The sequence below is a fragment of the Falco punctatus genome (assembly GCF_963210335.1).
Source record: "Falco punctatus genome assembly, chromosome: 9".
Classification (NCBI taxonomy): domain Eukaryota; kingdom Metazoa; phylum Chordata; class Aves; order Falconiformes; family Falconidae; genus Falco; species Falco punctatus.
In genome coordinates, this window is record NC_137589.1 from 47,721,446 (window position 1) to 47,736,761 (window position 15,316).

Sequence of the window (15,316 nt, forward strand, 5' to 3'; positions counted from 1 at the left end):
GAAAGACAAAGAATTTGGAGCAAATTTTTTCAACCTTTCACAGAAAAGGGGCAGAAAATCCCTTTTCAGCTTCTTGGCCCTCTTCCTGCAAAAAGCTTGAGCAAAATTATTTCAACAGGTTTGGAAGAGACTGCTGTGCTTTGAAGCTTTCTCAACACTGGAAAAACACATTTTCAGACCCGCTTTCATTGCATTATGCAGCTCGTGCACAATAAACCACCCCCTCTCACACTATACAGATAAGGTCAGGAGGTGACAAATCCTCTTAGATTTACTAGCACTGGAGAAGGCTCATTTCAGCCAGCCCATTTCTCAGGCTCGGCCACCAAATCTTCCCAGGAGCTGATGTAACAGCCAGTGCTGGCGCGATGGCCAGCTGCCCACCTCCACCGCACCAGCAGGCACGCAAGGAAAACACACCGGCTGCATGACTCTGTGTTATAAGAAACACAACTGAGGCTCCAGGTCTCAGCCGTGACACAGGTTTATGCACTGCAAACACAGCTGTATTAATTTGCTTTTTTTTTTTCCTCCCACAGTAGACTAATTCATGCTCAGAAAAAAAGCTACAGCTGCTGACGGTGGGAGGCCATCGAGGGAGCACCCCAGGGGTGCTGAGCCTCTCCATCCAGTCTGTACACAGGAACTAAAACCATGGTAATCTACCTGCCGGAGGCTGCATGAGATCAGAAATAATTTAAAAGCCCTTGTGCTTTGAGATGGAGGTAACCAGACCCCTCTCAGCATGGCAGGCGAATGCCTTCTCAGGAGTTCGGCATCTCCACAGCACTTTTTGGGACCACATCCCTGCCCTGCACTTGGCCCCAGCCCCCCACAGCCAGGCTGTGCAGATGCAGGAGAGATGCTCCCTGCTCTGACAGCCTCCAGGATATCTCCTGCGAAACGCAAATCCTTCCCAGGGGAGCGAAGGAGAGCAGCTCAAATCCTGTTATGTCAGGGCAAGGGCTTGTACCGAAACCTGAGTTTTCCTCAAGCAGCCAGGACTGCTCTCCCCCCTCCCTCCAAGCCTTCCTCTTGCCACTGCCTGCTGTACCTAATCCACCACTGCCTTATTAAAAGCCATATGGCTTGTGGGAAGTCGAACTTCAGTTGCCTGACAAGCTGCCCAGCTCCCCTGCATGCCTCCGAAAGTCAGGTTACTCCTGCTAGGGAAATTAATCAATCATTTACCCCCATTAAATCTGTTTCTCCATGTAATGCTATATAAACAAGCAGTATTTGCACAACGCCACGCATTATAAGAAGCTTCCCAAGGCAAGCAAGCTGCTTCCAAGAGCTCTGCGCATGTCATCACAGCCACCTAATGTCGGGGACACTGAATACAGTAAAGTCTCTCTCCAGGGAACAAGGGATCACTCAGCTGTGATCCCAAAGGGCCAAGGAAAGAGAAACAGATTCACACCTGAGGTGAGCATTTTCATATCAATGTGGCGCAGCAGACTGAGCCCCTAAGGCGATCCCAGCTCTGCACAGATGTTATCTCTTACCAGTCCACTACTGCAGAGCAGGAAGACTTGGCTATTGCTAACAGATGGAAAAACGAAAGCTAAAACGTAAGAAAAACAAGTTAAGTGACTTGCCAAAGGCCACGTGATGAGCCAGTGTCAAGGTGGGGTGTCAGGTCTGAGCTGTGAGGGGTCAGAAGGGACCCCTCACCCCTGGGCTCACAGACCTGGCTCTGCTCATTTGCCTTCCAGGCTCCCACTCCCAGCTCAGCGCAGCCGGGATAGAGTGATCTGTATGGATAGTTCTCCATGCATGTTTTTCTTCTATGACTCTGCCCAATAAAGCTTTTGAAACTACATAAATTTTTAGCCCAGAAGCTAAATTTTTGGCCAGAAGCTGCACAGCTCGCTAGCACAGCCCACTGCACAGGGAGCAAGGATCAGACCCGCTGAGCCTCAGCACCAGCCTGGGTGCCTCTGTCAGCACTGCCCCCCGCAGCAGGCTCTTCCCATCCCCTAATGTCACCGCAGAGCCCCTAACCCAGCGCTGGCAGAGCAGCAGAGTGGCCAGCAGACTCCCCAGCTGGCAGGCTCATGCCCACGGTGGGTTTGTACACTGACTTACTCGCTACCCACTTCCACACCGAGGAGGGAGAGCAGCAGAGAGGAACCCTGGAAGCCAGCTGAGCGGTAGGAGGCTGGTAAAGATGCAGTTCTTGCAGCAGCAAGCTCATGCAGCTTACCTCTCCCAGCACATCAAGGCCCGTTCCCACCCCACTGTAACTCCAGCAGCTTACAAACTTGCAGCAGTATGGAGCTGACCCACAGTCAGTGCACGTTACCTAATTACAGCTGTCACTGAGGTCAGGGGAGGACCACAGCACCGTTACCTAATTACACCTGTCACTGAGGACAGGGGAGGACCACAGCAACAGCCAACCACTTGCTAAATAGCGGCAACAGGGACACCTCAGGTTCGGTGGCAGGAGATGCCCATCTCTAGCCTTAGAGACTCACGCTGAAGGTCAGATGGGGTAGGAACAGGGCACTTGCCATCAGTGCTCAAAGTTGAAGGTTGCCTCAGAAACTGTGCTCCAAGTCAAAGCCCCGTGGCCCTCACATAAAGTTTTCATTGCAAAATCTGCCCTTAGGGGAGAAGATTATGCAAGACTGAATTTGAACAGCAGCAATGACCCTGAAGTGTTTTCTTTAAAGCCCTGAATGTTTTAAACTCTGACTGCAGGAAACTGCCAGGCTTCCAGTCTCCAGCAGAAGAAAACCAGCTTCTGTGCTCAGAGGGCAGACGAGTAGCAGCTCTCTCCACACAGCTGGAGAGCAGAAAAATCACAACTTCTGCCATAAATGGCAATTTTGGCATTCCTCCCTTATGCCCCATGCTCTCCAGGTAACTCCTGGATCATTCCCCAGGTGCAGGTACATCTTTAGGTGCAGCCTAAGGATACTGAACATACTCCCAAAAGCTTTGCCAACTGGTGTAGAAAGGTGTTTTGGTTATGAGAGGACCTCCAGCTTCAGGCCACGAGCTTACACGTTGCTTTGGGATCCTCTGAAACATTACTAGAAAGCACCAGACCTAACAATCACCGGGCGAATAATTTAAGGAGAAATAATCACAGCAAGCATCAGCAGTGGGGACTGCTGAGGGATTTACTATGTGAGAAGGACCTTCCCTGGTGGATCAGAGATGCTGGAAACACAGCTGCACCTCACCCCACACAGCCTCCCCACCTGCTGTGAGCAGCAACGCTCCTGCAAGAGTACCCGTTCCTGGCAGACTAAGATTCAACGGGAAAAGGACAAGCAAATACATGCCAGGCAGGACCGTGGGCCAGGTGAGGACCAGCGAGGTCCCTGTAGGACCCTCAGTGCTGCCTGGTCTTCCCCACACTGACTGGCCCATCCCATGATGTACCAGGTTTGCAGCCTGGGGCATCCCTCAGCCTCACTGCTCAGGTCCAGCTTGATTTTATATCCTTCTGTTGGAGGACGGGAGCACCCTGACTCTCGTGATTTATAACCATCCACACGCAGATAGCTCCACGTTGAACTCCAGCTCCAGATGGCGTCTGCTCGGCCCCTGCAGGTTCGTGCCAGGCTGTGACTGACCTTGCATGATAACGGCAATCCTTTCGCTACTCAAGGCTGGCTTTTTGCCGTTTGTTTACCCCACAGCTTTACCTACACCCTGCATGAAGGTTTTACATTGCCTCTAACTTGGTTTTCCCTGTTGTGTGAGTTTGTCGGTTGTTCTTTTAAAGAAGAACAAGATACATTTAGGATAGCAGCTGAAAGTAGGAACCTGTAGCCTAAGCGTGCTCTCTCCTGGGTACTGCTTCTGCACTGGAATTGCTGAACTTAGCAGGGAAATGGAAGAAAGAAACTCGAGCTGCTGGGGTACAGGTGTGGGACAATCCTGCCTGGGCCACCCCGAGCCATTCCTTGCCATGGCGAGGCCCTACTCCTAGGGCTGCTCTGGGGCAGACGGCTGAATCACAGAATCACAGCATGGTCAGGATTGGAAGGAACCTCTGGAGGCCACCTAGTCCACCCCCTGCTGAAGCAGGTTCTCCTCGAGCAGGCTGCACAGTCACATCCAGGTGGGGTCTGAATGTCCCCAGAGAAGGAGACCCCACAGCCTCTGGGCAGCCTGTGCCAGTGCTCGGTCACCCTCACAGTAACAAAAGTTTTCTTCACATTCACTTGTGTTGCAGTTTGTGCCCACTGCCCCTTGGCCTGTCGCTGGGCACCACTGTAAAGAGCCTGGTCCTGTTCTCTTGCCCCTAAGGTCTTTGTAGACATGGGTAAGATCCCTCTCAGCTTTCCCTCCTCCAGGCTAAACAGGCCCAGCACTCTCAGCCCTTCCTCATCAGGGAGATGCTCCAGTCCCCTCATCATCCTCATAGCCTCCGCTGGATCCCCCCAGTGGTTCCCTGTCTCTCTCATGGATCTCGGAGATCCACGTCTCCAAGCCAGTCGCACCAAGAAAGGGCAGGGGAAGAGGGACCTTTTCTGCAAAGCAGAGACTGGTCTGAACACCCCCCTCTCCTTCAGCAAACCCACCTGCGCCAGCACCTGCACAGCAGGTACAAGCAGCATCAGAGCAGCAGCACCACAGGAAAACTACTTGCTTAGATATAGGGAAAGGTGACACAAATCAACTGCCCAGGAACTGCACACCAAGCACAAACTCTATCCCACCCCTCGGGATCTACATTTTTTTTTTTCTTTCCAGCCCTCCAAAAAGCCCAGAGCCGTTCTCCGAGTTAAAAATGGGGACAGTGCCAGAGACATGGGTCTCTATGGACCACCCAGTAGGTCCCCAGGGCCAGCAGCTGAGAAACCACCTCTGGCTCTGCTCAGGACCATCCCGGGCCAGGAGAACGGCCAGAGTACCCCGTCCCCAGGCCGCTCCCCCTCTCCATCGCCCCCAGAAACTCCTGCCCCTGTCCAGCCGCTCCAGCGGGAGCCTGCTGGACAAAGCGCACAGCAGGCTCTCGGCACCGGGATCAGGTAGGTCTCGGTTACTGATCAGGTTGGATCAGGTAGGATCTCGGCACCGGGATCAGCCGGGCTGAATTAACCCAACCGTGCCGCCTCGCAGCTCGGTGCCGCAGAGACCCGGCGCGTCCGGGCTGCCCCGCAGCCTGCCCGGTGGGAGCGGGGCGCGCTCCCCGCGCCCGGGGCTTCCCCTGGAGAAGGGACAGAGGAGCCGGGGGCCCCGGCCGGGGGTGCCCCTTGTCCCGCGGGGGGCGGCCCGCCCGCTCGGACCTGCTGGGCGGCGGGGACACGGCGGGACGCGGCTCGGCCCCCCCCGCCCGGCCCGACCCCCGACTCACCTGCTGCGGCTCGGCCCCGGCTCCTGCGGGACTCGCTGCCCGCGGCTCGGCACGGCCGCCGCTCCCCGGCGTGAGCCCGCACCGCCCGGCTCGGCACGGCCGCCGCTCCCCCGGCGTGAGCCTGCACCGCCCGGCCCAGCGGCTGCTCCCCCGGCGTGAGCCCGCACGGCTCGGCTCGGCTCGGCCCCGCCCGCCCCCGCCGCGATGCACCACCCCCGTGCCGTGCACCGGCCCCCCCTCCGAAGGAAGGCGCCATCTCCCCGGGACCCCTCCTGCCCCCAGCGCGACCCCCGGTGCCGCAGCCCCTCCCGAGACAAAGGGCCTCCCCCCGCCCCCCCAGCACACGGCATCGTACACCCACCCACCCACCCCGCGAAGCACAGCAAAGGCGACCCCCAACCATCTCCTCCCGTGCTCCCCTCTAGGTCAGGAACCCCCCCACCCCACAATGGGACCGTGGCTGCCTGAGTCGCCCCCCCACCCTGCCCCGGGCAGCCCCCCAGAGCTCTGGCTCCCGGAGGATGGCTGGGCGCTGGGCAGAGGGAAGGCAGCTCCCACACCGAACACCACAGGGGCATGTGCCCATCTCGCAAGGACACCACTGCCGGACCCCAGAGCATTCAATGACAACAGACCCCGGCACCAGGACCCCCCAGTCCTCGCACAAAGCCAGCAGAGCTCGTGCAAGCCCAGCCTGAGGAGAGCAAGCGCTTTCCATTCCCAGCTCCTGCTCCCAGCCTTCTCACCTCTCCTCCAGCCCTGGCTCCTCTCCCAGCTGCTACTCTCTCCCCTCACCCCCAGGGTAAGGGTGCTTGTGGGGGGCAGCCGCACAGCACCCACCACCATGCACTCCAGCTCCCCACAGACCCATGGGACAGGAGCAGGATGACCTCTCACTTGCGCAACGGGCACCGCAACATTTCTCCATCAATAAAACCTCTACTGCGACAAGGGGTGAGGCTGCCCTGTGGGTTACAGCAACCCCAACACGAGAGCACCCAGGGCTCATTTCGGTTATTTGATGAGGTTAAGACAAACAACAATCTGGGTCATGAGCAGGAGGCAGCTGGGACTTGAGGAACACAGCTGGCAACAAGAGAGATTGGGCAGCCACAGCCAGAAACATCTGTGCTGCACTAGTGACACTAGTGTGCCCCAGGACAGGGGACCGAGGCACGTGCTCAGCCCTCTGTCCCCACCGAAGAGCAGGGGCTAGTGAGAGGTGCTGGCAAAAAGGGGCAGCCGGCCCCCTGCCCTCCTCTCCAGCCCTGCTGGCTCCCTGGGGACCCTCCACGCTGTCGCAGCTGGAGGCACACAGAGGCAGGAGCAGCGTTTATCCCAGGGGAGATGCCTGGTGCAGCCCCACAGGCTCTCCTGGGTGAGGGTCCTTAAGTCCCCTCTGCAGAGGGATTAAGCAGCCAGGGTTGTTTCCTCCAATAAGAATGAAATCAGGGGGAGCAGCATCTCCATTTTATGGACCCTCTTCCCCCAAAGCACCACAGACCCCCTCCCTCAGGGTGGCACAGGGCACTGACGTGTGGAGAGCAACATCTAGCTGCTACAGACCACAGGGTTTGCCTGCATGTCCCCAAGGCCCCAGACACGATGTCTTGAAGCCCCTCATACATGACAACCCCCAACAAGGGATACAACAGCAATCCCTTCTCTGGGATGTCCAGGGGCTGTGCCCACCACGTGAAAGGCAGGTTCTGCAGATCAACAAGATGCAGTTTCAAAGCCACTGTCCAGTAGAGAGAGACAGCATTTAGACGCAGCTAGCTGTTAAGGCTGTTAATGACTTCTAGGTACCTGACTTTAAGAATATTTACTGCCCATTTACTGCTATCTTGTAAACACGGTTGCTAAGATGCAGCTGTACAACGAGAAACCATCTTCAGAAGGATCCTTGCACTGCAGGGTCTCCCAGCAGCTGGCTGGGCAGTTACCGCACCGAGACTCACAACAAGCAGCGGCATGCGGAGCTGCCCGGCCCAGGTGGGCTGGCAAGTCAGGCCACAACTTTGGGCTACAAACTCCTCCCTCGAATGGGTGACCATTTCAGGCACATTCTCCTTACGACCAACACCAAAACACAGTGGGAAGAAGCAGATTTGCACATGTGGCATCAGGAGCTCGTTAGCAGACTGGCACCCCGGGGCTGTCGGTACCTATGGCTCTGTGGCTCCATTTCCTTTAGGAGAAACTGGGAAAGGGATTAACAGGGACTAAAATCAACCCCAATGACAGGGCAGATGTGTCAGCAGTCTCAGCAAATCCAACAGGTCAGCCAAGCAGGTCCATTTGTGGAGAGAAGCTCCCATGACCAAAACCTCCCATTAGGATGCAGATGCATCCCATTATTAGTCCCAGGCACGTCTCTCCTCACTGCAGAGCCATCTCTGCTTCAGGTATGGCTGGCCAGGCTTGCTGCCAGGCAAGCTCTGCTGCTTTTGCTGCCCTCCCTCCTGCCTCCTCCTTCTACAACGATCAGCAAGAGCAACACATCCAGTGCTGCAGTGAGAGAACCCCAGCTCCTTTCTCCCCTCCCGCTCTTCCCCACACACAGACTGCATACCCGCATGATGCACCTGCCCAAGCTCATGACCAGCCACGCTCCACAAAGCACCCTGCTACGTCATCCTGCCGCACCTGCAAGCACAGATCATTTTCCCTGCAAGGAGCAGCACGCAGAGCAGCCGGAGCAGCAGCTGTCTGCTCTTACAGCCAGCCAGGCAAGCTGCAAGCTACAGAGCAATCCACAGCGGGTGTCAAAGCAGAGGTGCTGTCCCCATGCTCAGGCCCAATCCAGCTGAACACCACACAGGCAGCCCAACATCAGCCGGATGGCCCAGTGGTCCCAGTGCGCACATCATTAAGGCGAATGAACACCAGACGGGCAACCCACCGGGATCACCACTTTTAAGTGGACACAGCATCAGCAACAAACTTCACGGTGTTGATGGCTGAGAAGCACCTGCATCACTCTGCAGAAAACCACAAGAAGACCCAGGTATAAGAGCCGCTTCTGTTTCCTCTTGTAAAAATTCTCTTCTCTTGTCCAGGTGCTTTTCTCCTCTGGCAACACCTTCAATGATGCCACCATTTCTCCCAGCCTCCTTGGTGCCCCCAGCCCCCCCCAGCCCTCAGGCACCCCAGGCAGGAGCAGGGGCTCTGACACGTCTGTGGCAGCATGATCAGGCAGCAGCTCTGCTCTGATGGAGGCTTGCAACACCTTCCTCCAGCCTGCTTTCAATCGTTTTAGGATTATCAAGGACCCTGGGAGGTTGTCAAGGTTGTTTTTTTTCCTGTGTGCTTGCTGTCAATGAAGTAATTAAACAAAGGTCAAAGGGTGTCTGTCCCTGGAGGAGCTGAGCAGCCAGTTAAGCCTCTCATCTGAAGCCCAGCCCAGGATGCCAAGCGGTTCTGCGCATTTCCAAGCCGGCCAGCAGCCACACCACCCCATCAAGAACTTGTAGGGTGACGGCTGCCTGTCCCAAACACGGGAGGTCTCTGCAGGTGGATGCTGAAAGATCACTGACAGAACCACAGATGTGAAGGCCACAGCCAAGATGTGGTCCTAAAGCACCAGACTGAAGAGGAGCCTCTGGCAGGTGCAAGAAAGCCTAGCAGAAAAGGTCTAGCATATGGAAAATCCTGTTGGTGAGAAGGGATGGGGCCCAGGTGCATTTCAGTGAATGCCCTGATCTTGAGACAGCCACTTTGCCCCTGGGAAAGGGACCCCTGGGTCCCCCAGCCAGGCCTGCAAACCAGAGCAACAAAGAGAGGAACACAGAGAGACCTGAGATGGGTCCAGGCACCTGCATTTTTTAGACCCAAACTCACGGACACTGTGTCCTGCAAAGCACAGCCTGACATCACTCTGTAGGTCGCACTGCAAGATACTTATTCCCTTTGTGCTCCTTGGGAGGTATCTCATAGACAAGACTCGCGCCTCTATTTGTTAGTCCTGCCTTGGACAGTTTTGGGGCTCATTTGTCATTTCAGCCACATTTGACAGAAAGGCCAAGACCTCAGAGGTGCGTGGGTTTGTGAAAACAAGGCAACAAATGGGGAAGTGAGACCCTGTTTGTGCTCCCAGCGTAGGAGGTGCTGCAGGCTTTAGCAGACATTTGAGAACCCACACCCCAGAGCAACTGCCTCAAGGTTCAGCAATGGGAGAGGCTCTGGTAGGAGCTTGCATCTTCTTAGACACCAAGAACAGCATAGCAGCATACCCAACTGAAAGAAACCCCTGGAGAGCACCTCTAGTCAGCACAGGGACTGCCCGTGTCTGCCAAAACATCTGCTGCAGCTCCTCCTGCCAACATGGAGCAACCAGGAGATTGTTGACACTGAATACAGCGCCACAGAATCGGGTCCTGCCAGAAGGCAGAAGTTTGTAGCTTGACAAATCGTGTGTGCAAATCCTTCTCACACCCCAGAGGAGGAAAAATCTGGTTGACATGACACCCTGCAGGCACCGTGGCTCTGGCTTACTGTGGTGGTCCTTTAAACAGGCCTGAGGTGGCTGCTGCGCCCTGTCCCACACCCATGTCCACTCCTCCCACCAGCCTGCTGCACCCATTAGTGGCTGCCTCCAAGACCTAGTCCTTGAACATCCTTGAGGACTGGTAACATTCCCGCCTGCTAGCCCGAGCAGGGGCAGATGTGGTGTCCCTCGGCACATTCCCAAGCCGTGGGATCTGCTGGACCCTGTGCCAAAACAGCAGAAGCCTGGACTCCGGCAGGAGCAGCGTGGTGCAGGGAGATCCCTAGTCTCACCTCTCCTGCCTGCAAAACATGATGCTGTCCAACTGCTCTGCACAACCAACCACTCATGGCAGGGACCCCCGCAAGTCACCACCAGCCCACCCACTCCTGCCCACAGGCAAGTTTCCTGGCTTAAGAAAAATCACCCTTAGCTTTTGGCGTCCCTGAACCTTACTCGGGGATGAGCTGGGCCCTTCTCCAAAACAGCCAACTGGCACTGAATCTGTCACACACAGCCCGCCTGTGCCCCACTCCCAACTGGATTTGGAGGCATTGCTTGCAGAGTAAATTTGGGGCATGAACACCTGCCAGAAGTGCGCAGACCGCTCAAGTTAAGAAAAGCCAGCAGTGATAGTGCAATTTCTTGGGGGCAGAGCCCCTTTAGCAGCACTCTCACCGACACCTTCTCCAGGCTGCACAGTAGCCGGGTGGTCCCTCTGGTTTGTGCCCCATCCTCCCTGCAGTGTGGAGCTGCGGGTCCCGGCAGCAGCCTGCCACCAACCGCCACTGGCAGATGTGGTGCACCCCAGAGCACCGATCACAGCATCTCCCAAGGCTGCAATGCCCACAGCCCCAGCCTGCCACCCCCGTGCGGTGCTGGCCCAGGTGGCAGAGGTGGCCGATGGAGCCAGCCTCACGCCCAGCCGGCTCTGCGAGCCCCAGCTCTCCCGCAGCAGCTTGGCAGCCCCATCACTCCTCAGCTAACTGCCTCACCAAGGTCATGGTGCCGCTAAACCTGACCTCCTGACAAATCTTATCAGGAGGCTGGTACTGTAACACCACTTAGCACAGCGTGCACATGTTCTGCCTTGGCAAGCCTGTACATGGATTGGTGTTAGCACCTGGTCACACACAAACTGCACGTCACCTCCTGCATCCGAGGCTCAGCGTCACACCACACCCTCCCTGCTTGCCGTGTTCCTCAGACACAGGGTTTCTTTGTACCTCCAGTGCTGCTCTGCTGAGCTCTGGCTTAAAGCAGCAGCAAGCACAGTCCTGGGAACATCCACCCAGTGCTTTACAGGGATATGAACAGCAAATGACATAGTCAAACCTTTCTTCTGATGATCACCAGGCCAAAAAAAAAAAAAGGATTAGAGCAAGCACAATCTCTGCAGGGAAGCCTTCTCCCAGCCAGGCGCTACAGCCTTCCATCACATGTCTGCGAGCTGAGAGACCTGCCCCTCAGCATTCTCCAGGGCTACACCACTTCTGCAATCCAGAAAAAATGCTGGTGCTGCTCAAAGGCATGGCTGCACCTTCCCCCTGCCCTCCAGCCTGTGCCAGCACCAGCCTCTGCACCGACCATCCTGTGAGCCAGATCTGAAGACCAATCCCTCCGAAAATTAATTCAAAAGGAGGTAAGGGAAACTATTTACCAGCTGGCTCAGCTGCCTGGTTCTGCTCTTTACTCAAGAGCAAAAAGTCCAGGCCTGGGACGGAGCATGACAAGCACCTGATCGGGGAGGTGGTGCCCCCCTTCTAGCTCTGACCTGGGGCATACACAAGACCAATTGGTCAAGTAACCTCAGCCTCGCTGCAATTACAGGGCCAGCTTCCCATCTCCGCGTACACAGGCCAACGTCCAGTGCTCCTCTTTTTGAATCCTTGACCATCTCCTGTATTTTTCTCCACTTGCTCCACACGCTGAAGTATAGGGACTTCTTGCAAAATAAACCTGCATTTTTTTTTGTTCCAAGGGATGCTCCCAGGCCACCAGCTGAAAGCAGAGGTAAGGTCATAGTGCTCAAACACACCATATTCTCACTCTCAGCAAGACTGCTCCAAGACTGTTCCGTGCTGTTGCTGCAAGCAGCCAGAGGAGCAAGGGGAAGGGAAGCCAGGCAGCTCTGCCAGGAACCACTGCAGCAGGCAGAGTGAGGGAGGCTGCGCTCTCATTTGGCTGCGGTTCAGGAGTTACACAGGTGAACACCGACAGCCCTCGGCCTCAGCCATGGCTCATCAGGGAGCTGAGCGCTCACCCACGGCGCCAAACCCCACCGCTGCCCCGACACCTCTACTGCTGCCCCACAGAGCCCCCCGAGCTGAGCAGCGATGAAGGCCTGCTGGGGATGCCTTTGAGCATCAAATAGGTATTGCTCGGTTTCCAAGGCATTCTGGGAACTTTTGTAAACGAAGATACATAGATCCTAATTCTTCCATAGAGGGAAACTTCAGTTACAAAATTTACTATGTGCAAGGCTATTTATAATTGACTATATGCTTAACCCCTCTATTTTCAATACATTTGAACATCCCGTTTCCATCCCGCCAGCTCAGACCAAGAGACCTTTACACCAGCCATCCTTCAGCAGACAGACAACAGAAATCAATCCACAGAAAGGCAGCGCAGTGCCACAGGTTATTAAAGCAAGACGTGCTGCTCAGTGCAAACAGGACAAGCATCTGATCTCTCCACTTTCACAGAACAGGAACTTCGAAACAGTTAACCTAGGGTAGACAGAAGGATTTGCATGATTTTAAATGAATCGACAAAATTCAAATGCAGCCTCCAAAATACAGGATCACACTGTTTGGGTACAGAGGTCACTCCAAGCACCCTCTGCTCTTTTATCCCACTGAGGCCAAGGATCTGACCAAGGGAGACTGGAAGGAGCTTGTGGAGCTGGAGCTGCCCAGGTTGTCAGTCTGAAAGTACCACCAGAGAAGGACTTGTCTTTCTCAGTTCAGTATCTTTGGATGAGTTTAATATTATTGACAGGGGAGGGACAAAAGCAGACTATTTTTTTCTTTTTTCAGATCTTGGAAAGCCTTTGGCTCTTTGCCCAATCCACCAGCAAGTATTTTCATTTCTGAAGACACATTTCTGAAGATACTAAGAGCCTTTTTAAAACTATTATTTTATTAGGATTGGTTTACACAAGTGTCTTTGGTGAAAAACCTTTTCCTCGCCCCAGGACAAATGTCGTTGCCCATGTCACCTCATAGATTTCCCCAACATCTTCATAAAGCTTGGCAATGAGTACAAATCCTTTCTTCTTCCCTTAAAGCCCTGGATTACACACCTCACAGCCATTACTTGTAGCCTAACTCTGCAAAGCTCTTTGGGACAGAATTTATCTAAGCAGTAGTCTAAAAATAAGATCTTAATCCTGCTGCGTGCAGCGCAGCCTTCACCCTGAGCCCAAACGGGACCCACTCCAAGGACCAGTTCCAGCCTCTTCTCTCTACTGCAAAAGCAAACAATTTCCTGCTAATGTGTTTAGTTTTCTTCGTACCAGTTCACATTTTAAACCAACAGGTCTGAAGACTATCCACTGGTTTATGAAGCAGAAGAGACTCCTATATCACAGCCTTTCTCTCTCCGGGGAGGCGAGAAGAAAGTTGCTTGAGCCTCATCCTTTGCAGAAATAAACCTGCTCAGGAGCATCACGCGAAAACAGTTTTAAAAACAACAGCCCCCCAGAAATGAGGGATTTCAAAGTCTTCATTATAACGACTCTTACTGAAAGCACAAATGTGGGAGTGCAGGAAATTAATTAAAAAATAATGTACTTTAAGTCCTGCTCAGAACTCCTCTAATATTTTCATTCGATTAAGTTCATAAAGTAAGCATAACACTGTTTAAGTCCTAATGCATTAAAAAACAATTTTTTAATCAGGTGACCAGTCTATCAGGAATAAATCTTATGCACATTTCAGACAACAAGTCGGTAAGATCTCTACCTCCTGTAGCCCTAAAGCAGCCCTGGCCAGACTCACTCACTCACTCAACACTGAAGACTGGTGGTGGTCTTCCATCACGCCAAGGCAGGCTAGATCTGACTCCTACCTGGTTTTGTTACCTTGTGGCCACCTGAACCAGAGCAATCGCCCACGCTGCGGTTGCCACTGTGTGGTTGCAGATGGTAATAGCAGGACACGAAAATGCTTCTGCAGCTTCCCACCCATGAACACATCCCATAAATCTTTCTCCTGTTAACAGCTCCTTTGGTCTTCAGTAAGCTAAACCCCTTCCTTTATAAACTTCTACGACGTTCACAGTCATCCTGTAGGGTGTCTGACACATTTTGAATAAGCTGAACCTATGGAGTAAAACCAGGCCTTTTTTTTTTCCGCATCTTTATAAAGCACTTGGCTTAACAAGATCACACTGAATCACAGGTACTGCTGAATTTACTTACAGCCACAGTAGCAGGTCCAGCCTGTCCTGTTTACAATGTGAATCTCTCCCTTTCCCTTTTCTTTCAGGGCTCCATACCCTTTGGGGTACCTGCTGGGGCCTCCCTCAGGAACTAAAAACCTAGAGGAATCACCCAATAACTGATTTCACGCTGCTTGTGACTGGCTCTCAGAGCAGCACAAGCTCCCTCTCTCACCAGTATGCCCAGCCACAGGGCCACCAGTGCATCACCACCATGGGGGGCCACTCTGCTATGGTCACACAGCTGCACCCTCCAGACCTCCTCTCTTCTGCTGCTCCCTCATCCACCGTTCCTCACTGGGGAGGGGACCACAAGCCAACAAACCTGATCCTCACCCTGATTTCCTCCTGTGCTGCACTCCCTCTTCCCTCACGCTTACCAGGTACTGAGCTGAGCGGCTTTCACTCCTCCCCAGCTCTTCCCCCCCACCACGGAGGGGCCCAGAGGTACCACTACTTGGTCCTTGCAAAGGCCAGCACGATTCTGCCCCAGGAGGCAAACGCTGCAGAGGTCTGAAGAGCAGAAGCCACCAGCAAGGCCAGGGTGGGGACACCCTGTCCCCCTACCCTGCAGCTCCCCCCAGACCTGGGGGGCCGCCACAGTGGCCTAGTGCCAGCGCTGACCCTCCTCACTCTCAGCCACACGCGGAGGTCCCGGCACCAAGCCCTGAGCCACGACGAGCAGTTAGCGCACACAGCACCCCTGCTGCCCGCGGCGGCCAGCAGCGTGACCAGGGGGCTGCGAGGCACCACACAGCCCCTCAGAGAGGGCACAGAGACCCCCGCCAGCCACCCCATCGCGCCTATCGCCACAGGCCCCTCGCTCCTATCGCTACAGGCCTACAGCCACAGGCCCCTCACCACCCTGCCCCACCGCTGCGTTCCCGGACTGGCGCTGAGGCTCCTACCCCGACCCCTGCCGCCCTCCACGGGGCCCAGGGGGGGGCGTCCGGCCCAGCCAGGAGCACCCCCAGGCCGCGGGGGGAAGCAGCCCCAGGCAATGCCCCGTCGGCAACATGGCGGCGCCTGGCGAGGCGGTCCGCTCGCGCAGTCACGTG

General features: G+C 55.0%; 1 protein-coding gene across 5 annotated transcripts in view; it reads right to left on the reverse strand.

Moving 5' to 3' along the window:
* The window catches only part of LOC308069613 (dual specificity testis-specific protein kinase 2-like), a 49,444-nt gene extending 34,255 nt beyond the window's left edge, over positions 1 to 15,189 (reverse strand). Inside the window, exon 1 of one of the 5 annotated variants that reach the window (XM_080402241.1) lies at positions 15,167 to 15,189. Coding sequence is in view for 4 of the 5 variants with exons in the window: in XM_080402236.1 (XP_080258362.1) it covers positions 5,324 to 5,726 (403 nt within the window). In the remaining variant the exon portion in view is untranslated. The other 4 variants (XM_080402240.1, XM_080402239.1, XM_080402236.1 and 1 more) reach the window with 4 other exon arrangements.
* Between the last annotated feature and the right edge of the window lie 127 nt (positions 15,190 to 15,316).